Source organism: Mustelus asterias, chromosome 1 (genome assembly GCF_964213995.1).
Source record: "Mustelus asterias chromosome 1, sMusAst1.hap1.1, whole genome shotgun sequence".
NCBI classification, from domain to species: Eukaryota; Metazoa; Chordata; class Chondrichthyes; order Carcharhiniformes; family Triakidae; genus Mustelus; species Mustelus asterias.
This window is the reverse complement of record NC_135801.1, coordinates 104016387-104044063: the sequence shown is the minus strand read 5'-3', so window position 1 is coordinate 104044063 and position 27677 is coordinate 104016387. Positions and strand designations below refer to the sequence as shown.

The 27677-nt window shown below is 42.4% G+C and overlaps 1 protein-coding gene across 1 annotated transcript in view; it reads right to left on the bottom strand.

Annotated features, from left to right (window-relative positions):
- Positions 1-1669: 1669 nt before the first annotated feature.
- The window catches only part of nwd2 (NACHT and WD repeat domain containing 2), a 141716-nt gene continuing 115708 nt past the window's right edge, over positions 1670-27677 (bottom strand). Inside the window, exons 5-7 of the mRNA XM_078218806.1 lie at positions 16606-16753; positions 12009-12598; positions 1670-5813 (exon numbers count right to left, since the gene is read on the bottom strand). Of these exons, the coding sequence (XP_078074932.1) occupies positions 1875-5813; positions 12009-12598; positions 16606-16753 (4677 nt within the window). The 3' untranslated portion in view covers positions 1670-1874. The remainder of the gene's footprint in view (positions 5814-12008; positions 12599-16605; positions 16754-27677) is intronic.

Genomic DNA, 27677 nt, shown 5'->3' with positions numbered 1-27677 from the left:
CAGCTTTGACGCATCATACTGCAGATAGTCAGAGAAAACATTGTAAAGTGCCTCTCTGAAATGTAAATTGTCTCGAACAGTCAAAGTATATGGGGAATCATGCCAGACTCCAGCTGAATCTGTGAATTACTGAACTGTGACTTCCAGTACAGCTTCCCCACAGTTTTTGCTAATTAAATAATTGTTTTATTTCTGAGGCCAAATTTCTGTGGAGCAGTACACAGCACAAACTGCCCACAATAGTATCTTATCCTCAATGCACTTTTAAGCAGTACAAATTGATGTTATGCATTGGATTTTCTTTTCACAGCAAAACATCATTCACAGCACTTGACAGATGACTGTGCTTGTGTGTAAAAATGGGCTGAATTTTCGAGGAGGGTAGAGGTGAATTCCCCCCCCCCCCCAGAAGAAATGTCAGACCCCAACTGATCCATGTTAAACCCCAACTGATCCATGTTAAACATGGCTGCCTCATGCAGGTGCCATTAATGAGGTGAGAGTGAGACTTCCGCACCCACCCCATCCCCCCACCCCACCCTGCTCAATGGGACAAGGTGCCACCCATCAGTGGGAGGAAGTCCCATCCTTGAGAGCTGTTGTCCAATATGATTGGCAGGCAACTCCAGCAGGGCCAGAGTACTGCGAGCTGTCGGAATGTCAAGTAAGGCCCAGGATGAAGACAGGCATGGCCTCCGCCCACAAGATATGCCGGATTTTGAATGGGGAAGGGTTGGGGAGCCAAAGATGGGGGTGGGGTGGGTGGCATCATGTGTTTTGGAGGTCAGGATGGGAGGAAAAAGTGTGTGTGTGTGTGTGTGTGTGTGTGTGTGGGGGGGGGGGGGGGGGGGGGGGGGTAGAGGGGAATATAATCCTGGGGAGAGTGCCCCCGATGGGCAGAGGGAATTCTCATAAGGATGTCCACCCACCCTCCCTTCCTGCCTTTGAGGCAGTTTGCTTAAAAAAATGGCCTTCCCACTCCCTCCTGCCTGCCCACGCCAACAGTCTGCCATGGGCAGCATATTATTCGGGTCAATTGGTCTGATAACAAAGCTCAATTGACAAGTAATTATTTATCTAAAAATGACAGGTGAGCTGCGGGTTTCGGCACCCTGTAACCTACCGTATCTATGGACAACAGCTTGGGGGTGGGCAGGAAGATGGTGGGTTTGCCGCCCCTGGCATTTTACACATCCCCCTCTGAAGCCACACTAGGCTGGGGTGAGGGGAGGGGAGGTTGTAAAATCCAGCCCTGTGTGTCATTTCTCTGCTAAAAAGGAATGGCACCCAAGGAGTAAAGTCATCAGTCTCATTAAATTGCCTATCGCTCTTTTCATCTAATACTTGATCAGATATGAATATGCTCTTTCATTTATTTCATCCAGGTCCGATTGCATTTCTTTCCTGCTAAGAATTTGGATAAATGATGAATTGCGGTATCCAGTTAAAGCCCATCTAGAACAAGCCATATCAGTTATTGGAGTCAGGTTCATACCATGGGGGAAAGAATGTTTCTAAAGGAAATCTGAGTCTGCGATAGCATCGTTTATTCAAAATTCCTTTAGAGGTGAAACATTATGATAAGTAAGTTCATGTAAATAAGTGAGCACATCGTGCTCCAACTGGAGGAATTAAACAAAACTGGGATTGTCACAGTAAACTAAATGGAAGTAAATATGTGGAATGGAACAAATTACTTTACCCCTGAGATATTAGTCCCCTTGAAATAGTGAAGATCTTTTTTAAAGTGACAGAATGGTATAATTCTTCAGAAGTGTAAAAGAAATATCCTTGAGTGACTTTGAAAATGGCACTCCACATATTAAAATATTTTTCTGTATATGTGACTCTTTTTGCACACACAAAAACATGGCTTAGCTTTCTGTTGTGAAATGTTGACTTTTATAGTCTATTTGTAATGTTGAACCTGCTTTCTCGGAGCAGTAAGGTTGTTTTTTGGTAGGTGCTGTCTCCTGCGTGTCACTTGAATCAGAGACTGTAATGGGGCTATCCCTGGCAAAAACCTCAGTAGACTCTCTCCATATGCAGTCTGCTGTGTACTTGCATGTAAAATTGGCACGCTTTGGCCTGATTTGCTGAGACGTGTTGTTGAAAATCTGGCGACTGTTTGAAGTGGCAATTTTAATTTTTAAGGCGGCGTCGACTCGATCTACCACGGTGTAGGTCCCGATGCTGCCATCATCAAAGCCCACAATAATGTTCAGGTGTCGTGGTGATAGACTAAGAAAAGCTGGAGTCTTGTAAAGTGAGCATGCTCCAATGTTTTTGCCATCAGCCAGCCTGACCACGATCAAACTAGACACAGCCCCATTGTCGTTTTCTTCACTGTTGTTTCTAAAGCAAATGTACACTAGGTAACGCCCATCCCGTGATAATTTCTGACGCCAGATGATCCCGGTGGCAGGAACGAGGCGTAGCTTTCCATTATGCAGATCCATGATGTTAATGTTGTCATCGCCTCGGGACAAAATTCCCAGTTTCCCATTGGGGGATATCTGGAAATCCTCCAGGTTTTTCAGGAAATTATTAGGGAGCTGCACGCGCCGACATACTGCTTCCTCTGTCACACTCCAAACAAACAGCGTTTCGGTCGAAGTAATGAAAACCACATAGTCTGGAGAATCGGGGATAAGCTTGAAGTTTACAATGACTGTGCCGTCGTCACAGCAGAACTTCTTTGTTACGCTCCCTGTCCACAAGCTAACAGCCAGCAGCTTGTTTTTTGAAACACCAATGACGAATGTATTGGGATACGTGATAAACGCATTCTGCATGGGAACCAAAATGTTGCAGACCTTGTGACCAGTGGACAGTCGCCACACTCTGGAGACACCTTGGTTACAGAGTGAGACTACAAACTGATCGTTGTGTGTTATCAGTAGCTGGGAGACCCGCTGCCCATTGATGCGAAAAATGTTGTCCCCGGTTGTGGTGTTCCAGATGTATTGGATGCCTTTGTCATCAGAAGTGACCATCAGCTCTCCTGAATATGTGAGAACACAGTTTTCCACAATGCCATCATGTTTGAATATAGCTTCAATATACCCTGTGCTGAAGCTCCATTTATGAACTGATTCAGAACCATCCAATGTATAGATCAGTTCACCTCTGCCTGGCTGGATCAGACTTTGAATCGCTTTTCCTGTTTTGTCAATGTTTGAGATCGCGGTTATGATGTCTATATCCCAAACAGAAAGAATGCCATTGGTTGTCAAAGACAGTAGCAAGTTGTGTTGATTTGATTTGATCAACTTTACAATGGCCCCTGAGATTTCCTGTAAACTTGCCATACACTGTCCAGTGTCTCTCCGCCACACAAATATCGATGACATATGCTCCATTGAAGCAATAATTGAGTCACCAGTTTTGGAGAGGACTGCCGATATGAAGCGTTCATTGCGTTTGGCTTTGAACTTTTCAGCCACTTTCCAGATGCTGGTATCCAACATTTCAATGCTGAACGTCTTACATATGAGGATTGCACTTTGGTCTTCTGACAGCTCTAAACTCACCACTTCATTATCCTTTCCCCTGCAGTCAAAGTCCTCAATAAGTTGAGGGTTAGTAATCTCATCTATATTCCAGACAGACAGACTGCCTTCATTATCAATCATCACCATTTCTTGAGCTGCAGCCAGGATGAGAAGAGATTTCACATACCCGCCTGAAAACTCGGACGTCACTGTAGAGAGCTTTTCACCACTTCCCAAGAGGAAAATGGTGGTTGTGTTCAGGTATTGTCCACAGAATGCATACACTCCATCCGGAGAACATTGGACACAAGTAACTTCATACCAGCAATGGAACTGGTAGAGTGGCCAGCCGTAAATTAAATCGATCACATGCACATCTTTACTCCCCTGCAACCACGCAAGGGCATGGTTAATCGATAATGTGAAGCCATGAATAAAACAGTTGCCTCCACCTGCAATGCAATGCTTGGAGCCCTTGACTTCTACCTCTGATAATAGACATGAATTATGATTGTCATATATCAACAATGTATTTTTTGTTGTTGATACAACCAGGTATTTCTCATCGTGAGTAAGTTTCATCCCAAGCACGGCCGAGTTTGCGGTTGTAATTTGGCGCAGAATTTGCCGTGTCTCCACATCCCAGGTGGTAATGGAACCATTTTCCAATGCAGCAATGACGACATTGGGGCTGGATGTAGGCAGCACCTCGATGACGTGGATGTAGCTGGCAGTCAGCGGAAGTCTTTCCGGGTTGTACGTCACATCCAAAGAGGAATGCAAAGGCACTATAGAACAATACTTTGGGCCGTCTTTGTCGCACTCTAACAGAAGGTGCCTCAGCTTTGGTAAGGAGCTAACAACCGGCAGAAGCCTTTGCTGTAGCTCAGCAGACAATGAACTCGGGTTCTTCGAAACTTTCAACTTGATGCCTCGCAGTGTCCTTGCCAGAAATTTCAGTTCTTTCTCCTGTGAGTAATTGTAAGCAAGATCAATGTCAGAAAGGACTTTGTCGAGGTGACCGATTTTGATCATGGTATACAGCCAACTGAAATTCATAATGACACTGTACATCAGATCGTCTGTCCTCCCGCTTCTAGTCAGATGATGCAGTAGCTCGGTACTTTTCCTACGATTTACAAAAAAGATGTCTGGCTCCAGTGAGTTGCACTGGAAGACCCATGGCTGCTCAGGGACCTGCCTGTCAAAGGTTTTGTCGCCAGGCTGTTTTTCATCACTCATGCTTTTATTATTCATGTCGAGAGCTTGGGTATGGCTTTGCTCAGGATGAAACAACCTTGGTCTCCCACCAGACCACACTCCTAAAAAGTAATCTGCCAAGATACTGTGCATTTCGTGCATTTCTTCCTCGTTCTGCAGGTACAGTTTCTGAGCAATCAGATAAAGATGGCGGTTGGCCCATACGAGAAGTGTGACGCTCCTCACCTGCCTCTCCACTAAGTAACCGCGTAGCTCTTCCTTCAGTTTTGCGATGAAATAATATGGTATGCGCAATGGATTCTGAAGCTCAGAGTTTGCTGTGATTTCATTCAGAACATAATTATCAAGTGAAAGGACATCTTCCAGTTCCATTTCACTCAGTCCAGTTTTGGCCATTGTGATGAAGCCAAGGGCTCTTGAGACCAGCCGAGAACCACAATTACTTTCAAGGGACCAAAAAAGGTGCTCGATACTTTCATGTACTGTCACACAAAGGGAAGTGTCATCAACATCCTTGTGTGATCGCCACTGCTTGACCTCATGGTAAATCAGATTAACAAACATCGGCAGAGTACATTTTGAGAGTGCTTCATTGACATAGATTTGCTGGCCTGAAGTGACCTTTCTTTTCACCTGTAGAAGCTGATGTTTAAGAAGTTGGCTGCACATCTTCCTGTCACGTTGAGGCAGCTCGATGTAATTCTCATTATCCTGTATCAAGCACCTCAGTTTTTGTAGAATGCCATGCTTGTTCGGTAGAGTTGACAATATTACACGTACTGAGCGAGGAAGGTGAATGGGCAGCCACCACAATTTGCGTGCCTCATCACCATCTGAGAGCTGCTCAAGAGCATCAAAAATTAACACCAGTGGTCGATGAAATGAAGACTCGTTCAGAAGATTGATGAATAATTCCCTCAGGTCATGTATTTTTTGAGGGTAATTGTGTATGAGGCATCGATAGTTAATGGCTAATTGCTCACAGAGGCTTTGCAGCAGTGTTTTGAGCTCTGTACTTAACTCTGTTGTTCCCAAAAATCTCACAGTTACAACTGGTTCAGAATCGGGGCCCAGTTCCTTCTGAAGCCAAGAATAGGCCTGAAATGTAAAGTAATGTTACAAGATTTGAACTGACATTTGGTGACACATAAAATGATTGAATGATCAGTGTCATTATTTAAATGTGATGCTACTGAAGGGAGTACATTAAATTTGACTGAATTGCTGGGTGCGGACAGAAGCCCTTTAACTTTAGTGACAAACAGAATAGCAGTTGTCATCGATTCTTCAGATTCGAGAAGATTCCATTCTGACTAGCGTATAGAGACAAAACGGGAGGTTACTGTCCCTCATTCTCCTCTTCTTCAAAGATACTTTCCCTGGCATGTACCACATTCAATCTTAGAATAATTCTTAGAAACAGATTTTGAAATTTTGTACCCTGTACTAATTTTATGTTTTGTAAAAATGCATGAAGTTCTATAATAGATTTAAATTAGCATTTGTAATGCAGCGGGAGTGAAAGCAGGGAATTATAATCTAGTTAGCTTAAAATATTTTGTTGGGAAATTGTGCAAGTCAGTAAGTAGGAAGAGGGTGTCTGAATACCATCATAATTTTTAGCTGTCGGAGGCAAGGAGTTGCAAAGGATAGATCATACCTAATAAGCCTCATTAAATTTTCTGAAGTGGTGACTAAAGTAGAGGACAGGGGGAATGTCTGTGTTATTTATATGGACTTCCAGAAGGCAATTGGTAAAGTCCCTCATAAGAGATTGTGAATTAAATAAGAAACTCATGGAATTTAAGCAAATTAATGATGTATAATCGGACATTAGTTTAGCAGCAGGTGATAAATAGTAGGGATAATTGATAGGTACTCTAATTGGCAAGATGACACTGGTGGTATCCTGGAAGGATTTATGTTGGGACTTCAGCTATTTATTATTGACTTACATAATGCAATAGAAAGCCATTTATGCAAAATGACACAACAATAGTTGGCAGTACATGATGTAGATCAGCCATGAACCTATTGAATGGTGTGACAACATGTTTAAGGGGTTAATTGGATGACTACTGTTTCTACATCCTGGATGGAAGCCCAAAATTACTAATATATTAATAGGTTAATTGACTGGACATAACTGGCAAATGAATTTCAACACAGACAAATGTGAGGTCATTGACTTTGAACCCAAAATGAGTTTCAATGGAGCTAACAAGAATGCAATAGGGTACTTTCTAAATGGTGAAAATGTACAAACAGTGGAGATCCAATTAGACTTGGTGGTCCAGGTGCATAGATCACTAAAATACCATAACAGTTATAGAGAATAATCCAAAGGGCGAATGTGTTTCTGGCTTTTCTTCTCTAGAAGACTGAAACAAAAGGGGGTAGAAGTCATATTTTAAGTATACAAATTCCTGGTCAGAGCACACTTGGAATACTGTGAGCAGTTCTAGGCACCACATCCTTGGAAAGATATAATGGCTTTGGGGGGAGTTTAGCATAGATTTACTTGGGTTAAATTATTAGATAAAATTATTCAAGCTACATTGAATTCCCTGCCATTTTGGAAAGGTAAGTGATTGTTTCATTGAAGGTTACGAGATATTCTGGGAAATGAATAGTTTTTTTCTTCTTGATTCTCTTCTCACGCCTAGAGACTCTTGGGGCAGATGAATTACATGCCCACATCTGTTTCCGTAGCTAGCTCTTCCTGGAACAGGTTGTTAGCCTGTCACCAGAGGCTATAGCTTGAGGGGCATCACTCCACATCAAGCATGGCTGACCAAGAGATTCTTCCACTCTTACCATCTGCCATAGGCATAATGGAAGCATTTATGGGTTGATAATCAACCTGTTTGGCCATGTTATGATGCACCTTTTGTAGCCATCAAGTCCTGGACACAAAACCTGTAGCTTCTGGTTCAGAGGTTACCCACTGCATCACAAAAACCTCCCACAGATAGGCTTTGATAGAGAGAAATCATTTCCACTGGTTGCAGAATAGGAGACATAGACTAAATATTAGAGCCAGAGGTTTCCAAGGTGAAGTTAGAAAATTGATAATTTTTTGGAAAAAAAGATATTAATGGATATGGGGCAAAGTACATGGAGTTCAGACATACAAATTAGGAGCAGGAATCCCTCAAGCTATTTCCACCATTTAATAAGATCATGGCTGAGCGATTTGTGTTACAAAGTCCATTTTCCCGTCTGCCCCTGCTCACCTTTGATTCTCTTGCCTAACGAGAATCTATCTACCTCTGCCTTAAAAATATTCAGTGACCCTACCCCAACTAACTGCCTTCTGAGGCAGAGAGTTCCAAAATCGTACAACCAGTGGAGAAAGAAATAAGTTCTCCTTTTTTCTGTCCAAAAAGGACAACTCCTAATTTTTAAACCATGCCCCTTAGTTCTAAACTCACCCACAAGATGAAACATCCAGTTCGCATCCACCTTGTCAAGACTATTCGGGTCTTATATACTTCAACCAAGTCACCCCTAACTCTTTTAAACTCCAGTGTAAGCAAACCAGTCTGCCCAACCTCTCCTCATAAGACAACCCATTCATTCAATCAATCTAGTGAACTTCCTCTGAACTGCCTCCAATGCATTTACAAACTTCCTTAAATAAGGAGACCAAAACTGCACACTGTATCTGAGATGTGGTCTCACCAATGCCCTGTATAACTGAGGTGGAGATGCCGGCGTTGGACTGGGGTAAACACAGTAAGAAGTTTAACAACACCAGGTTAAAGTCCAACAGGTTTATTTGGTAGCAAAAGCCACACAAGCTTTCGAGGCTCTAAGCCCCTTCTTCAGGTGAGTGGGAATTCTGTTCACAAACAGAACTTATAAAGACACAGACTCAATTTGATGTAAATTGAGTCTGTGTCTTTATAAGTTCTGTTTGTGAACAGAATTCCCACTCACCTGAAGAAGGGGCTTAGAGCCTCGAAAGCTTGTGTGGCTTTTGCTACCAAATAAACCTGTTGGACTTTAACCTGGTGTTGTTAAACTTCTTACTGTATAACTGAAGCATAACATTCTTACTTTTATGTTCAGTTCCTCTCATAATAAAGGATAGCATTGCATTGGCCTTAATTACTTACTGTAACTGCATACTAGCTGTTTGTGACTCATGTGCCAGAACACCTAGATCACTTTGTATCTCAGAATTCTGCAGGTGTTCTCCATTTAAGCAATATTCTGCTTCTTTTGTTCTTCATGCCAAAGTGCTCACAAGTTCACGTTTTCCCACATTGTACTCTGTCCGCCAGATTTTTGCCCACTCACTCAACCTATCTGTATCCATTTGCAACCTCTTTATTGCTCTTCGCAACAGACTTTCTTACCTATCTTTGTGTCATATGCAAATGTAGCTACCATGCCTTCGCTCCCTTAATCTAAGTCTTTGATATAAATTGTAAAAAGCTGAGGCTCCAGCACAGACCCCTGTGGGACTCCACTCATCACATCCTACCAATCAAAATACAAAGGGTCACTTTTTTAAAATAAGGGATCACTCATTTAAGACAGAGATGAGGAGAATTTTTTTCTCTCAGAGGGTCATGAGTTATTGAACTCTCTTCCTCAATAGGCAATGGAAACAGCCATTGAATATTTTTAAGGCAGAGCTGGATAGATTCTTGATTAACAAGGGGGTGAAAGGTTATCAGGGTAGGCAGGAATGTGGGGTTGAAGTTACAATCAGATCGGACATCTGACTGAATGGTGGAGCAGGTTTGAGGGACTGAATGGCCTACTTGTGTTTCTAACTCGTATGTTTGTATGAACTATTTAGGCATACTCTCTTTTTTTGTCAGCCAGCCAATCTTCTATTCATGTTAATATGCTATCCCATAGTTCCTACTTTGTGCAATGACCTTTTATGTGGCACCTTGTCAAATGCTTTCTGGTGATCCATGTACAGTATGTTTACAGGCTCCCTTTTAACCACAGCACATGTTACCCCTTCAAAAAAACTCCAATAAATTGGTTAACATGATTTCCCTTTTACAAAGCCATGTTGATTCTCCCCGGTTACCTTTAGTTTTTCTAAGTGCCCAGCTATAACCTCCTAAATGATTGATTCTAACATCTTCCCCAAGGCAGATGTCAAGGTAAGTGGCCTATGGTTTCCTGTTTTTTGCCTCTGTCCCTCCTTGAATAGAGGGGTTATATTTGCTACTTTCCAGTTTGATGGAACCTTTCCAGAATCTAGCAAATTTTGGAAAATTAACGTCAATGCACCTACTACCTCATTGCAGATCAGCCAAGATCTCATTTTGGCCGAACAGGTTCAAGGAACTAACTGGCCTGTTCTTGTGTTCCAGGGTCCCTACTCCTAAAAGTCTTGAGTTAAAAGGGGAAAAAAAAACAATTGAAAGAAAAGGTTGATTGAATCCTGAAACATTGGATTAATTGTTTTACCAATTGGTGTATGTAAAAGTTCGATGGGATGGATAGGTACCAAACTAAATTAGTAGCGTTTTGAAAAATTGGTGATTCTGTCCAATACCCTTGGGGACTTTTAATGTTCGGAAAACAACACAATCCACAAAGTGATGTCAATTGTATTCCTCCCATTTTTAAACATTGATAATTGGGATACTGGTTGTAGGTGTCTGCTTTTAAATATGCGTGGGTTTCCTCCGGTTTCTTCTCACAGTCCAAAAGACGTGCAGGTTAGGTGCATTGGCTATGCTAAATTCTCAGAGAATCATGGAATCACTACAGTGCAGAAGGAGGCCATTCGGCCCATTGAGCCTGCACCAACAACAATCCCACCCAGGCCCTATCCCTGTAACCCCATGTAGTTATCCTGCTAATCCCCCTGCCTCTAAGAGGCAATTTTAGCATAGCCAATAAACCTAACCTCCCTCAGTGCACCCGAACAGGTATCAAGAGTTTGGCGACTAGGGGATTTTCACAGTAACTTAATTGCAGTGTTAATGTAAGCCTACTTGTGACACTAATAAATAAACTTTCAAACTTTAAACTGGATTTATGGTATAGGAGCAAAGAAATACCCCAACTTCTTATGAAACCAACTGACTGAGCGCGGAGGTCCCTGGAAAGTGTACAATATTGTTAGAAAACCTGTTGTCATTTGGTACCCCCACCAATCACCCAGCTCTAATGTTCTCCAGCTACTGTTTGTTAAATATTTATATGATATGATGTGGCTTGTCCTCCAATATACCTGAAAGACAGTTTAAGGATTGGACTAAATGTAGCTGTGCTAATCAGCCTCCGATATTTATTAAAAAAATCTTAAGAATGCCTCATGATTGTTGTCAGCAAAACAAGAAGTGCTATGGGCAAAACAACTGGTATCTATGGTTACTAAAACGTAACTTAAAGTGGAAAATGTTGGAAAAATCCAGTAGGTCTGTCAGCATTAGTAGAGAGAGAAAGAATCAGGTCAATGATTATTCATCAAGATTGCAAAATGGTCAAGAGATGGAACAGATTTTAAGCAAGTACAAAGGTAGGGAAAGGGAAGAGTATTTTGAAAGGAGAAAAGGGAAGGTCTGCGTCAGGGTGGAGGGCAAGAGAAGCTAAATGACAAAAGGGATGATGGTTTAAGGCAAGAGGAGATGTTAAAAGGGGCAGGTAAGGAAACAAAAACTGGGTTGAGAGGAAGTGTCCATCTGAAAATCCATCTGAAAACAATAAACAAACAAAGGACAGAAATCATAACTTGAAAAGTCAGTACTGAATCCAGAAGGTTGCAAAGTGTCTAACTGAAAGATGGCGTACTGTTCCTCAAGCTTACATTGAGCTTCATTGGAGCACTGTCGAGGTCTCTCCCATTCCCTTCCCTTTGTATTTATTTAAAACCTGTTACATCTTTAACTCTTTCCAGTTCTGATGAAAGGTCAATGATCTGAAACATTTTTTCCTTCATCTTTTACAAACTTAACTAAAACCTGAAGAATTGTGCATTTTTAAAAGGAAATACAATTTAAATCTATCTGTACAAGACTAAAATCTGGAAGAAATACGAGAAGGCTAGTCTTTGTTAGAATTACTGTATCCTGACCTAACAAATTGAAGAAAGCACAGACGAGTGATAGAGATTTAAACTAGACTGCATCTACTAGTCTGACATGAATCCAATTTTATGGTATTTGTTGGTGGAACCTTTTATGCTGACATTTCAGACTATTTCACTGTTTATTTTCACTCAAATCAACATGGATTTAGAACGATAATGTAAATGGACTTTGATTCAATAAAACCATCAGATATTAAAGCACATTGATAAACTGCTTTTACCTGTTCTGCCACTTTTGCCAGTAGAAGTGTTTTGCCTGTGCATGGTCCACCATAGACAACAAGCGGACTCATGTGTCCTGCTTTACAAGGCAGTACGTACTTCTGTATGAGGTTCAGAGCCTCACATTGGTATTGGTAGAGAGTGGAGTACATTTTACAAAGGGACAAGTGCTGCAGAACCTCATCGTAAAGTGCGTCTGTTTCAATATCAAAGTTTTGTTGAACAGTAGACTGGATAATATCAATCATGTCATCATAGAACTGTTTACAAAGACCTTCCACATAGTGGTTCTCCACATCTTCTGAATAGCCAAGCTTCATATTGCAGTGGGTAATGGACGTGTACACTCTTAAGTTGGATGAGGCAACAATTGTGGGAATAAACTCGTCCCTGAGCTTCTCAAGCTTTTCGTTTGCTACTGGGTCTCGCACAAGCTTTCCGCTGACCTCTATGACATCTGTGTACCGGCCCATATCCGGGTTCTTCACATGGCGGTCAATGTGAGCAATTTTCCTGATGTAACACACGCACTTTCTTAGAAATGCCGATGTTTGGTTTCCTAGGGCAAACTCAAACTCATCCTCGATTGCTTTAAGAAAAGAAAACCAATATCAGTATCTTTTGGATATAGGTTAACAGCAAGCCAATATACTTGTCAAGGATGAACTTTACCAATATAATTAAGAGACTCTTGCCTATTTACATATTTGGGAGCTTGCAGGAAGATTTTGAGCTGCCTGTTATGAATGGAAGCTCTGCTAATACATAATGTCAATTCAATCTTGATAAGTTTAATTTAACTAAATGAACACACTGGCTCAATGTGAAGCAATCCCTGACGGGTGGAATTTTCCCGAATATTGACAAAGGCCAATGGTGGGCGGGAAATGCGGCATTGAAATTGTCGGCACCAATGGCGGCTTTCTTTGGCATAGAAAGATCAGAGGTAAAGGCTGCCCTAGTGGACAAAAGTTAAACAGGGACAGCCCCCCCCCCCATCCCCCTGCCATGCATCCCCCCACGGCATTGCCTGGGCACTAACCCCTGGCACATTCCAGGCACTGGTAGTGCCAGGGGCAATGCCAGCAGACGGTGCCCAGGCTCTCTTCCCCCCTGAGCGATGCATTCACCTGAGCTCCTTTGGGAGGTCTGCTCGCTACCTTGCGAGACCAGTCGTGATTCACGCAGGTCTGCTCTCACGCCTTCGGGGATGGGGGCGGGGTGGGAGGCCCGATAATGAGAGATTAATGTATGGAAATGCTGTTCTCGATGTTGGATGTCAGGAAACCCATTAGGTGACTGCCGGGAGTGGGGGACAATGGCTTCACGCTTTTATGACAGAGTGAAATGCGATTTGGCCCTCTCACAAGATTTTCTGCTCACTTTGCCAAACCCACCCGCAAAACACAGCAGCGAAAAATCCTGGCTGTTTACATTGACAGTCTTGGATATTGTACAATTTCATTAATATCGGTTTCCTCTGTCCTGAGTTAGAATTCAGCCCGCAGTCTGTGTGTTCCTCTACGACTACCATCTAGCTGTTGGCTTTGGGAGATGGATGTAAATGTTGGTATGAGCAGCAAATGTAAAAATAAATAGAGGTGGAATGACCTAAACCGTTTTGTTTTCATTATTCACATGTGAAGACATCATCCTTGATAAAATCGACAAGGCAATGTTTTGCTTACATTTCCTTGAAAGAGTGGTAAATATTTAAAAAGGACTAGTCTGGGAATTAATAAGCATAACATCATTCAAAAACTTAACAGATTTCCCAACTATTTTAACAGCAGCATTAGAATAAATGCATTAACATGAAATTAAATAAAAACAGTCGTGGAAAAGAAACTTCGGCCAGATATTCATGACGTAGAATCATTATGGGTGGAGCTAAGCAATAATACAGGGTGGAAAAGACTGGTGGGATTAGTTTCAGGCTTCCAACTGGTAATTATTGATTTGGACAATGTATAAAGCATGAAATTAGAGGTGTATGCAACAAGAGGAATGCAATGATCATGGGAGACTTTAGTATTTATATAGACTTGACAAACTAGAGTGGCAAAATCAGCTTGCAAGCCAAGTTTGTGGAATGAAAGTTCTTTTGAACAATAGGTTGGAAATTAATGTGCGAATGCGCTGCGAGTGGGGTGACATGAGAATGCACTGGAAACCTGGAAAAATGTGATGTGTGCCGAATAGTTTTCTAACCCAGACACTTCCTTAACATCTGATTTTTAGCTTTCCCACCCAATTCACGTCAGCAGATGTGATGATTACTGGAGCTCAACTCCAGTATTTAAAGGATGTTCCAAACATGCAAGTTGAAGCAGTTTATATTGGAAAGGCAAGTGAAAATACTGCCATGGGAGGTAGATAGTCAGGGTCTCACTTGACAAATCCTCCTGTCTACTCTCACACATCACTCCTCATGCCAATGCAGGTATATCCATTCCTCTCATTTGTCCACTTCCTAATATGGGTGGCATAGTGGTTAATACTGCTGCCTCACAGTGCCAGGACCTAGGTTCGACTCCAGCCTTGAATGACTGTCTGTGTGGTGTTCGTATATTTGTCCCGTGTCTGTGTTGGTTTCCTCGGCATGCTCTGGTTTCCTCCCATGCTCCAAAGATGTGCAGGTAGGGTGGATTAGCCATGGTAAATGCTTAGACTTTAATTCACTCACTTTACCTAAGTTTCTGGTTGACTTAGGAGCTGAAACTGTGGGCTTAAGGTGCATTTCTCCTTCTCCTGTTTTCATAGGTTTTAAGAAAATGTGTATGTTTTAAAAATGACTTTTGTGGATAGTGCATCACCTTCCCTATTCATCACTGTCACTATCTGAGTAATGACAACTTATATTTACATAGTACCTGTAATAAAATAAAATACCGAAAGGAGCTTTAAAAGACAGAATTTGACACTGACCACCGAAGGAGATATGAGGACTGTTGGTCAAAGAGGTAGATTTTTAGGAGCCTCTTAAAGGATAAATGTGAGGCAAAGAAGGTTTAAGGAGCAACTTCCAAAGCTTAGGAGCCTAGGCAGCTGAAGGAATGGCCACCAATGATGGAGCGACTATAATCAGCGATTAATTGCAAGTGACCTAAAACAGACACTAGAGGCAGAATTGGAGATGACAAAAGAGTGGGGGGGGAGGCCTGAAAATTGGGTTGGCATTATGATTAATGCCGGTAGCAGCCATGGCCTCCTCTGCTGGGAGCTGTTGAGTTCAAGGGCTGCTAGCTTCTGATTGGCCAGCAGCTCTAGGCATGCAGGGTATCGTATCCCAGGATCCTCAGTTGGGAAGAAGGCCTTAGTGAAATGGAAACTGTGCACACTGTTCATCGCTCAGGTTGGGGCAGGAGAATCCCTCTGAGGCCTTGGATGGATGGCACTTCCTGCTGAGGGTGCTTTTTCTTTCTTCCTCCCCTTCCACCTCTGAGTGACTTGTCCTCCTCTGTGTCACCTCTGTTCATTCTGCCTGTCATGCTACATGTTCAATTGTGCAAAGTTTAAGAGAAGGCATTAACTAGAACATTCAGGTCGAAAAAGGCACCACTGGAGTTAAATCAGCATTACGTGTTGAGTAACCTCATGATTTGCCTATCGACATATTTCCAGCGTGTGCTCCCAGCATCTGTGTTTACAACCTTAATAAAATGGCATTGGTGCGATCAGCACTATAAGTGTGCGCATGTGCCGCACCATTTTGACCTGAAGTGGCTCCAATATATGAAAGTAGGAGCAGTACCCAGCCTGTGTTTTGCAGCACATAAAAATATAAAGTGAGAGAGAGAAAAGCGATTGAACCTTTTCATACCCAAGGTAAAAAACTGTTTTGCTGACTAAATCTATAACCTCTTTTTTGGTCATCCGGGGAAGCACAAGTTTAAGGAGTTGCTCACAGCACAAGCTAACTTTACTTTGTCCTTCAGATATACATTCAAACTGGTCTTCAAAAATATTTCTATATTTTAATATCAATTTTTGGAACAGAATACGACTTCAGAAATTGCATAGTCAATCATTAAAATGCTTGCTGAATTTGCTGGTCGTGATGGGATTGAGAGTTGTTTGGTAGCTTGAGAAAAATGTCACTTCATTTATTTCTGTGAAAGTCAATTGGTAAATGTTCAAGTACTTCAGTTATGTTTCTCTGACATTGCTGATACAAGTTTAAGTTTATTTATTAGTGTCACAAGTAGGCTTACAATAACACTGCAATGAAGTTACTGTGAAAATCTCCTAGTCGCCACACTCCGGCACCTGTTCGGGTACACTGAGGGAGAATTTAGCATGGCCAATGCACCTATCCAGCACATCCTTCAGACTGTGGGAGGAAACCGGAGCACCCGGAGGATACCCATGCAGACACGGGGAGAATGTGCAAACTCTACACAGACAGTGGCCCAAACTGGGAATCGAACCCAGATTCCTGGTGCTGTGAGGCAGCAGTGCTAACCATTGTGTCACTGTGCTGCCCCAGGATGATATTCTTCAAAGTATGCTCTTGGTCATAATAAAACTGACTTTGTTTTACCTTTGAACAGTTTTGTTTCATAGTAATAATGAAAAACAAACCAAAATTCTTACCCGAGCAGAGATATTTCTTGGCTTTGCTACTATCCATTGTTCCTCGTTGCTGCAATAAGGTTACAGCAGTTTTGAAAACATTCTTGATCTCCTCTGATATTTTCATCCATTTCTCCTTCATATTAGGAGAATTTACAGTTGTATCCATCTACGCAACATAAAGTGAAAGATATCTTAATTTAAAAAAATGTTTATGGGATTTATTGTGGATACATATTATATTTATTGCCCATTCCCAATTTATCCTTGAGAAGCTGAGCTGCCTTCTTGAGCCACTGAAATTCTTACGGTAAGGTATTCCCTTGCTGAATCCCAGGACTTTGAGCCAGGGACAATAAAAGAAGTGATAGATTTTCAAGCCAGGATGAATGTGTGACTCAGGGAAAACTACTAGATTTTCCTGCATGCAGCTGCTACCCTTGTCCATCTAGATGGTAGAGCTCAGTGGTTTGAGAGTACTGCTGAAGAAGCCTTGGTGAGTTGTTGCAATGCACATTGTAGATGCCATGATGGTGATGGGTGTGTATGTTTATGGTGGCTGATCTAGTATAAAATTGCCATTAATTCCTGTGTTACCTATACTAGATTGGTTGATGTGTGAGGTGTGGATGCATAATATTGCTCAACACAAGTGAAATTAAATTGTTGGGCAATATAGATTTAATGGCACTGCCCTAAAGAGTGTGCAGAGACATAGGGACCTGGGGGTCCGTGTGCATAGACCTTTGAAGGTGAATGGCATTTCAAGAAAGCGGTCAGCAAACTATATGGGATCTCGGGCTTCATAAACAGAGGCATCGAATACAAAAACGGGAATGTTATGCGAGGAAAACATATTTTACTCAATGAGTGGTAATGACCTGGAGCTCGATGCTCATGAGAATGCTGGAAGCAGAGATGAGCAATGATTTCAGAAGGAAATTGGATGGGCATTTGAAGGAATTAAATTTCCAGGGCTATGGGGATAGAGCGGGAAAAGGGACTGATTGGCTTGCTCCATGGAGAGCAGGCATAGACTGGCCACGTTCAGTGCTGTAAGTAACTCCTAGACAAACTGTACCTCAGGATTTATAAAGCGTAGTACAACCTGGGTATGTAGCCACTAATTGGTGTGGTGTTACTAATCTGGCCGCTGATCCATTACTAGAATTTCCAATATGTAAAGAAAAGGGATTGAGAGATTAGAAAACCAAATGAAATTGAATACCAGCTTTGGGAGAAGTGTTCAAAATACTTTTGAGTGATTTAATAGTTGGGTATGTGGAAAAGCTTGGCTTGTTAAAGGGGCTCTAGGAAAGGGAGTCAATGTTTAACTAATATGTTGGTGTATTTCTGAAATATTACTGAAATAGTGGATAGGACAAATGTGGTTGATATTTTCTACTTGGATCATCAGGGAGATTTTGACAAGGTTCCACACTGCTGATTGATGGCAAAGATAAAATGTATTGGAATATGGTTGGAATATACATTAGGTAGTACGTTGCAAGGGATGCGGGGTTAGAGACACAAAGAAGGCAACCAAGTCAAATCAAAATTTTATTGATGAACACATGTGAAGGCAGCTAGCCAAGTTCATGGTTGTATGAAGGAAAAAGGGTTAAGTTACTGAGGAAGGTTCTCATACAATCTGCAGTCAGGTTCCAAAGTTTTTAAAAAGGTTTTAAAGTTTATTTATTAGTCACAAGTAGGCTTACATTAACATTGCAATGAAGTTACTGTGAAAATCCCCTAGTCACCACACTCTGGCACCTATTTGGGTACACTGAGGGAGAATTTAGCATGGCCAATGCACCTAACCAGCACGTCTTTCAGACTGTGGGAAGAAACTGGAGCATCCGGAGGAAACCCACACAGACGCGGGGAGAACATGCAGACGATGCACAGACAATGATCCAAGCCGAGAATTTAAACTTGGGTCCCTGGCGCTATGAGGTAGCAGTGCTAACCATCATGCCACCCTCTTGGGTCATTGTCTGGTCCTGGTCGTAATCCACAAAGCACACAGCAAATTGCACGGAGCAAGTAATCCACTCATAAATCCAATGTCCTCCTCGCTTTCAAACTAAGGTTTCCATCCTTTACTATTGCTTGGCGATTTACTTACATAGTCTAAGTGTTTGCAGCTGAAAATTGACATGGAAGCACTTCCTGGGGAGGTCGCCATTTCCTTCTAGGATTGCCAGTAGCCATAGAAACATAAAAAATAGAAGCAGGAGAAAGCCATTCGGCCCTTTGTGCCTGCTCCACCATTCATTCTGTTCATGGCTGATCATCAAAATCAATATTGTGATCCCACCTCTGGGAGGCCTGGCTGCCCTCATCGGTCATGTTGAGTGAGGGACGGACACAATCTAGAAAATGGAGGAGTGAGTATCGAAAATATCGCCCCCCTAGTACCCGGCCCCTCGTGACTTCACAATAGATACTTAGCTTGGAAACAGAAAGACCCGAGAATTGAGATTCCCTGAGGCTGAAGATGATAGCTAAATAGTACATAATTCACAATGTGAGATTACACAACCCCCATTTCTGGAGATTTTGAATCTTTTAGTAACCAGGCCATTGAGGGGCAACTGCAATTCAATGTGAACATCTGTGCAAAAATGAGATCAGATTAAAGAATCAAAAGATGTAGTATTTATCGAGTAGAACAGTATATACCAAGGTGTTCAGCAAGTAGGCCTCAGAGACTACAGTGAATAAATAATGACTGCAAGTGGATAGAAATGTGCAGATTCATAGAATAATGCAGCCCAGAAAGAGGGCATTTGATCCATTGTGCCTCAGCTGACTCTTGGAAAGAGCTATCCAATTATTCCAGCTCTTTCCACATAAATGTTTCCCCATTGAGTATTGTTCAATTCCCTTTTGAAAACTACTGTTAAACCTTTGTCAAGCACCCTTCAGGCAGTGCAATCCAGATCATAACAACTCCAAAAATGTGCAGACATAATGCTTTATAATCGTGTACAGATAGGCATTCGGGGATCATTTACCTTTACCATCTATTGGATAGGTTCCAAAATGGGCAGGAAATCTGCTCTGCCAACACTTCCTGTGTAGCTCCCTTTGATTATTTAAAAGAAAAAGTTACAGGAAAGGATCAACATAATTGAGGCTGTCACACCAGATTTAATGACCCTGACTATTGAATGTGCTTGTGTGGCAGATGTGAGAAAATAGGCACCACATTCTGATGTTCTCACAGTGGAATAGTGTGCAGGTACTCATTATCTAGGTTCAAATATGAAGAATGGCCTCCTCGGTGAGGCACCAGATGGTTAGCATGACTCATCAGGAAAGGAAGGAGAAGAAGCAAAGAAGAATCTAAAAGGATCTGGATAAGTTACATTGGACTGGATTTTACAGCAGCAAATCAGGTGTGTTGCCTGCCCCATGCCAATGTAAAATAGGGCGTGATGAGACCAGGTCAGCAACACACCATCATCATGCCAGCCTCTGATACAATGAAACATGAGTGGGCTTGGAACTCGACAGTCCACCCACATTTGTAAATGTCTTGATAACGACCTGATATCTGCAATTTTTTGTTTGCCTGCTACATTTTTCGGGCTTTGGATATGAAAATGTTTGGGTGTGTTTTATGACAGCTGTAATTAGATGAGACGAGGATGGAAGAAAATTCCCGCCACTGGGTCCATGGCCAAAGATCCTGCTCATTTCTTAATTTTTTTGATCCTTCACTAAAAAAAAAGATTCAGAGAGCAGGGCCTTAAACTTGTAGCCAAAACCAACGTCCTGTTAACTGTTACCAGTCTGCCACATGACGTCTTGGGCTCACTGTCCCAATGGGCCTGGAGCCCCCCTTTTGCACCTGTAATTGGCCTCATTCCTGCTGGACGGTCACTAACTGGTCATCCGATGCTTGATTTGATGAGCTGAGATGGAGGGGACTGGAGCGAACCGCTATGGTTCTCAGAAGTGATGTGATGTGGCAGAAATGTAGCACTGTCCTGAACTCAAATTTTAGCTGATAGCTAACTGTAAATAAATGTTACTGCACATATTTTAAGCGCATTAGGCTTACATTAACACTGCAATTAAATTACTGTGAAAATCCCCTATTGTTCTTCCGAGGAAATGTAATTTTACATTTCTGCGTCTTCTTTCAACTATCCATTTTATGAGACAGGGTCTTCATCCTTGCAAACTTCCTAAAGCAATGCGAAGTAGGAAAGAATTAGCCTCCACATTTATAATTGTTTACCTTCTGGGCAAGAGAGGTTGATTTGCCGCCATTAGCAATTAACACATCGTTAAAAAGGAGGCTGTTAATTACTATACTTGGCTTTCTGTGGCAAGATTAATAGCCATTAATGTGCAAATGCTTAATTTCATGAAAATCACAGGGAGGTTAAAAGGCAGTTAAGATGCTAACTAATGGTGGAATGGCACAAATCAGTCAGCATTTTTAGTAATTTGCAATTCACGGGCTATCTCTTCATTGCTCCAAGCTAATGGGTAATTTGTGCATTAAAAACCGAGCATGTCATTCAGATGCCAATACTTTTTCAGCTAAATCTGGCCCTATAGTTCTAAACAAAACTGAGATAAGGGACACGCTTGGTGGGAGGAGCAGGTAAGGAGCCATAACTGGCCATCGTATGTATTTAGTAATGGGAGGACTCTAGAGATCATTTACACTAAATTATTTGATATCTATTGAACAGGAAACTTGTGGACAGTCAAGTAGTGGCTCCCTCTTACAAAATTTCCAACTCCATAACATTGTCCTGTGTTGAAATTGATCTGAATGCAGTTTATTTAACAGAGGTTCTCCAGAGCTTCCCTATAATCCTGGAGAAATAGAGTAAACATAATTAATACCAGACACAAAAACAGAAAATGGTGGAAAATCTCAGCAGGTCTGACAGCATCTGTGGGGCGAGAATAGAGCCAATGTTTTGAGTCTAGATGACCTTTCATCAATTTTTTTTTGGGGCGGCATAGTGGCACACTGCTGCTTCACGGTGCTAGGGACCCGGATTCATTCTGCCCTTGGGTGACTGTGTGGAGTTTGCATGTTCTCCCTGTGTCTGTGTGGGTTTCCGCCAGGTGCTCTGGTTTCCTCCCACACTCCAAAGATGTGTGGGTTAGTTTGATTATCCATGGTAAATTGCCCCATAGTCTCAGGGGGACTAGCATGGTAAATACACGGGGTTAAAGGGATAGGGCCTGGGTGGGATTGTGGTCAGTGCAGACTTGATGGGCTGAATGGCCTCCTTCTGCACTGTAGTGATTCTATGAAACTACAAAAGGTTGTGAATGTAGCCCAGTCCATCACGCAAACCAGTCTATAAATCCATTGACTTTGTCTACATTTCCCGCTGCCTCGGGAAAGTAGCCAGCATAATCAAGGACCCCATGTACCCCAGATATTCTCTCTTCCACCTTCTTCAGTCAGGAAAAAGATATAAAAGTCTGAGGACACGTACCAGCTGACTCAAGAAGTTTCTTCCCTGCTGCCATCAGACTTTTGCTACCATTTATTAAACTAATCTTTCTCTACCCCCTATCTGTAACTGCAACACTATATTCTGCACCCTCTCCTTGCCGTCTCCCCTATGTACTCTATGAACGGTATGTTTTATCTGTATAGCCAGCGAGAAACAATATTGTTCACTGTATACTAATACATGTGACAATAATAAATCAAATCAATTTTTCCCTCAAAAGCTTATCAAATTCACCTTTGAAACCCTGATTGAATCTGTTCCCACCGTCCTGTCAGGCAGTGTAGTCGAGATCATAATCACTTGCTATGTAAAAAGATAGATTTATAAGATTTATCTTATGCTGCTTTTAGTTATTTTGCCAATCACCTTGTCAGTGTCCTCTGGTTCTAGACCTTTGCTCCAATATTAGTAGTTTCTCTGTATCTCCTATATCTAGAATCCTCAGGTGTAATTTTCCCATACTACCCTCCACGGGAATCGTAGCATGCAGGGGCGGACCATGCAAAGGTCCATTGACCTTGGGTGCGATTATCCAGTCTTGGGGTGAGTGCGGCTGGAAAATCCATAATTTTGAAATCCTCTATCAAATTTCCTCTCAATCTTCTCTATTATAAATAAAATAACACCAGCTTCTAACTATGTAACTCATAGAAATCATAGAAACCCTACAGTGCAGAAGGAGGCCATTCGGCCCATCGAGTCTGCACCGACCACAATCCCACCCAGGCCCTACCCCCACATATTTACCCGCTAATCCCTCTAACCTATGCATTTTAGGATTCTAAGGGGCAATTTTTAACCTGGCCAATCAACCTAACCTGCACATCTTTGGACTGTGGGAGGAAACCGGAGCACCCGGAGGAAACACACGCAGACACGAGGAGAACGTGCAAACTCCACACAGACAGTGACCCGAGCCGGGAATCAAACCCGGGACCCTGGAGCTGTGAAGCAGCAGTGCTAACCACTGTGCTACCGTGCCGCCCTGAATCCCTAATCCCAGGAATAATTATTTTCTGCACCCTTTCCAATACCTTCCCATCCTTTCTAAAGTACAGGACCCAGAATTGGAGACATTAGTGGTCGAACACGTTTTTATGATGTTCCCTATACCATCCTTGTTTTTGGATTGTAGGCCTCTATTTATAAAGCCCAGGATCCCATTATTTTTTTAAATGCTTTCCTCAATTACATTTCAATGACTTGTGCACAAGTATCTGCAGGTCTCTCTATTTCTGCACCTCCTGTAGCGTTTATAATGCCGTCCTCTCTTCTCACCAAAATATATAATTTTGTTTCTTTGCATTCCATGTCACAGATCCACCCCCTCCCCCATCTTGTCTATGTCCTCTTGAAGTTTATCACTATTCTCACAGCTGGGTATGGTTCCTGCTCTAACTAACACTGTAAGAAACTACAAAGGATTGTAAACGCAGCCCAGTCCATCACGCAAACAGGAGGGCACAGTGGTTAGCACTGCTGTCTCTCAGCACCAGGGATCTGGGTTCAATTCCAGCCTCAGGTCACTGTCTGTGTGGAGTTTGCACATTCTCCCTTTGTCTGCGTGGGTTTCCTCCGGGTGCTCCGGTTTCCTCCCACAGTCCAACAATGTGCGGGTTAGGTTATTGGCCATGCTAAATTGAGACTAATGTCAGGGAGATTAACAGGGTAAATATGTATGGTTATGGGAATATGGCCTGGGTGGGATTGTGGTCGGTGCAGACTCAACGAGCCGAATGGCCTCCTTCTGCACTGTAGGGATTCGATGAGTTCAGAATACTGCCAAGTTTTATGTCATCTGAAACTTTGAAATTGGTGAATCCCACTGTATACATTCCACTGTATTGAAAAATAACTGTGTACCATTACTCTCTGTTTCCTGTCCTTTAACCAATTTTATATCCACTGACCTTTTATTCCATGGGTTTCAACTTTGCTGACAAGTTATGTGGTGCTTTAACAAATGCCTTTTGGAAGTTCATATGCACCACATCAACCGCATTGCAGTGTTAATGCAAGTCTACTTGTAACACGAATAAATAAATCAACCCTTTGTGTTACCTTATCATAACACTCAATCAAAACATAATACTTTTGGCTTTCCTTAATTAATCCACACTTGTCCATCTGATTTTTAATGTTGCCCCAGATAGTTTCCAAAAGTGTCCCCACTACTGGGGTTAAACTGTCGGGCCTGTAGTTGTTGGATTTATCTTCAGACCTATTTTGGAATGTGGGTAGAAATATTTGCAATTTTCCAGTCCTCTGGCACCACTGCAGTACCTGAGGAAGTCTTCATTGGCATATTATGATCACTATCTCCACAATTTCCACCCCTCAGGATATCACTCTGCCACCTTGTCTATCTTTTCTCTGGGGTTTCCACTGAAGTTAAGTAAAATATTAACTTCCCATGGAGGTCTCAATGGAAATGCTATCCTGTTTTGTTAAAAAAACAAGAATGTAAAATTTGGTGTGAGTCAAATAAATTAGGGATGAAATTGGCCTTTAGTGAAAATGGGCAGCAATGGATTGGCATCCTATTGTACCCAAAATCAGACAGGATGTAAAATCCGTTGCTTTTTTGTGACAATCTCTTTTGTGATTGCGAATTAATTGCAGATTGAGGGAACCACTGATCGCAGCTCCAGGAGTTGCTGCCAGTTTCAAAGGAACATTGGCAATTTTGCCATCATTACTACTGCAAAATCAATGTATATCAAACAATATACTGATGCTAGCTTTGGCAGCTAAGCACAGGCTTAGTTAATGGTCACAAAACAATACGACTTTGTGCCTCAAGTATTATGTATGAAAATAAGTATCAACCTTGGCTGCACCCTTATCTTTAAGACAGCAGATCATAGCTTCAAAATCCACTTCAGTGTATAAACTAGACTGACAGTGCCGCACGGCTAAAGAATTTTCAGTAGGCAGTTGTTGAAGCTTTCAGCATTCATCATCATCATGGTGAAGCTGACAACCCATGGTCACCCATGCATAGTTAAATGTGGAAATCCAGATGTTGCTGTCAGTGATACCCACTCTGCCACAGCATGTGCTTTTAAATCCTCCCAGTTGTTAAGGAATCATTGAATTATAAGGCATGAAAATGCAATTGTGTAGTGCCGCATGGTCGACCTGAGGATTCTTGTGCATCTGAAGACATTGAATGTGTGATGTCAGTGATACGATTGGGCTGATGCAGTGTCAGAATACCAAATATAGTTAGCACATCAGTGTCTTCGTATTCACTCCTGAAGCAACAAGTGTTATGAAGAAAGATGGGCCATATTCTGGGGCTAATTAAAGGTTCCTGGATTGGTTGCCTACTTCCCGAATGTGGGCAGTTTATTGGCATAATTAAGGGCCGAATAGAGCCCATTTTATGGTATCACTGGCAATTTGCTGACAGCAGTGTGTACTCCATCTCTCCACCCCCTGGACAGAATGGCTGGCAGCTTCACAGATGTGGAGATGCCGGCGTTGGGTACAGATCACGAGCTTCACAGAGCCAGAGGCTCCATGGCTCAAAGAGGTGGTCACGGCTTCTCAGGCTCCAACAATCCCTCTGGAGGTGATTGAACTCTGAACAGCATGGCCTGCCACCCTTGCCATCATCAATTTCACTTTATACTTACCTGGCTCTTTTTGAGGGCACCTCCACTTTGAAGCAACAAACACCTTTCTCAGGAGGACTGCTGATGCTTCATCGCTGCCACCATCCTTACTGAATGGCGGGCGGACCACAGGTCAAATCACTGTCAGCAAGTGGGGTTTTCATGCCCTGCCGTTGGGTCCTGAAGCCTGTGGTAAAACCTAATCCCTGTTTCCCTGTTGCTCGATGTTGCATTGTGCTTTATAAATTTCTTGTGAAGCCCCTTAGGGAGTTTTATTATGTTAAAGGCGCTACATAAAGATGTTGTTCTTGTTGTGGGAAAAGCCCCCTTCCTGTTGCCTAACTGCACATTAATATCAGATTTCCCATCATAAAGTCCTCTTGGCTCAAATCACTCAATAAAGGCCAACAGCAAAAAGTTTCACTCAGTAACTGTGTCCAGCAATACACCAAGAATACAATAAAACCCTAATCACCCGTGTGCATCCACTTTCAGCTTGTACTCTGCTGTACTTACCTGGCTTTATGCTCTTACACAGTCTTAAGCAGCACCTCAGCATCAAGAATAAATTGCTTCCACTCCAATAAGATGGGTTCAGAGGTGGCGGATAGGTCCAATGTGCAATCTGCGGATTGTTGTCACATGTGGGCAGGACAGGTTTGAAGGGTTGGGTTGATGAGTTATTTGGAGATTTGTCTGCTCTTTTTGACACTTCAGCATTGTCTCTCTATGTCCCCGATGAAATGTCTTCTTGAATGAATCTTGTCCGTTTTAGTCAGTCACAAGCCGGGAACTCTCATTGGTTGGTGAGGATGTTTGACCTCTTCAGGGATGATTTGAGGGCATCCCTGAAGCATTTCTGTTGTCCTCCTCTGAGTGTCCTGCTGCAAGCGAGTTCCGAGTAGAGCAGTTGCCTCCAGGAGAGCATCAATGAAATGGGCTGCCCTTTCCGAGGCAAGGTGTGACATCCACCTTCTCTTTCAAAGCTCCACACCTGCAGTGTATTGTTGCAGTCTCCATTTTTACAGGGACTGCACCTTTACAAAGAGAAGGCTGCTGGAATTAAGCATGTGAATTTTTCAGATCACTCAGCCCTAGATGTGTGCAAATATCGTTGGAAGCATTACAGAAGTCCATTCAGCGCAGGAACCATTGGCAAGATAAGACAGATTTATTTCCCCTGACTGGTCAATCATCAAGAGGCACAAAGCTAAGATGATTGATGGAAGGATCAGAGGGAACATGAAGAAAAACCTTTCCACCCAGAGAGTGGGGGTGTCTGGAATTTAAAGTTGGTAGTTGAGACTGATCTGCTCAATGCATTTCAAAGATATCTGGATCTGCACCTGAAGTGCTGTAAAATGGGATGAAAATGAGCAGCCAGTTACTTTTTTCTCTTTTTTGGCCAGTGGAAACACAATGGGCTGAATGGCCTCTTTCTGCACCCGCAACTTTTCTGTGGTTGTGTTCAGAGCCACACCTCCAGCCCAGCTGTTCCAGTGCAACTGCAATACCAGAATCTAGATGGTGAATTGGAAAATTGCCCAAAAAAATTCTCTCCAAAAAGCAGGATAAATCCAATCCAACAGCTCACTCTCAATCATCAACAAAATGATGGAAGATGTTGTTGAAAGTTCTATTAAAGGGCACTTGTTCACCATCAACCTGCCCAATGATGTTGAGTTTGGGTTCTGTCAGGACCATTCAGGTTGAGAATTCATCACAACCTTGTCCGAAACATGGACAAGAGAATGGAATTCAAGTGATGAGGTGACAATGGCTTTTCTTGACATCAACACAACATTTGAAAGTGTGGCATCAAAATGTTGAATAAAATTGAAGTCAATTGGGCTCTGCTGGTTGGAGTAATACTAAGCACAAAAGCAGATGGTGGTTGGGAGGCCAATCATCTCAGCCCCAGGACATCACCAGCAGGAGTTCCTCAGGGAGTGTCCTATTCCCAATCAACTTC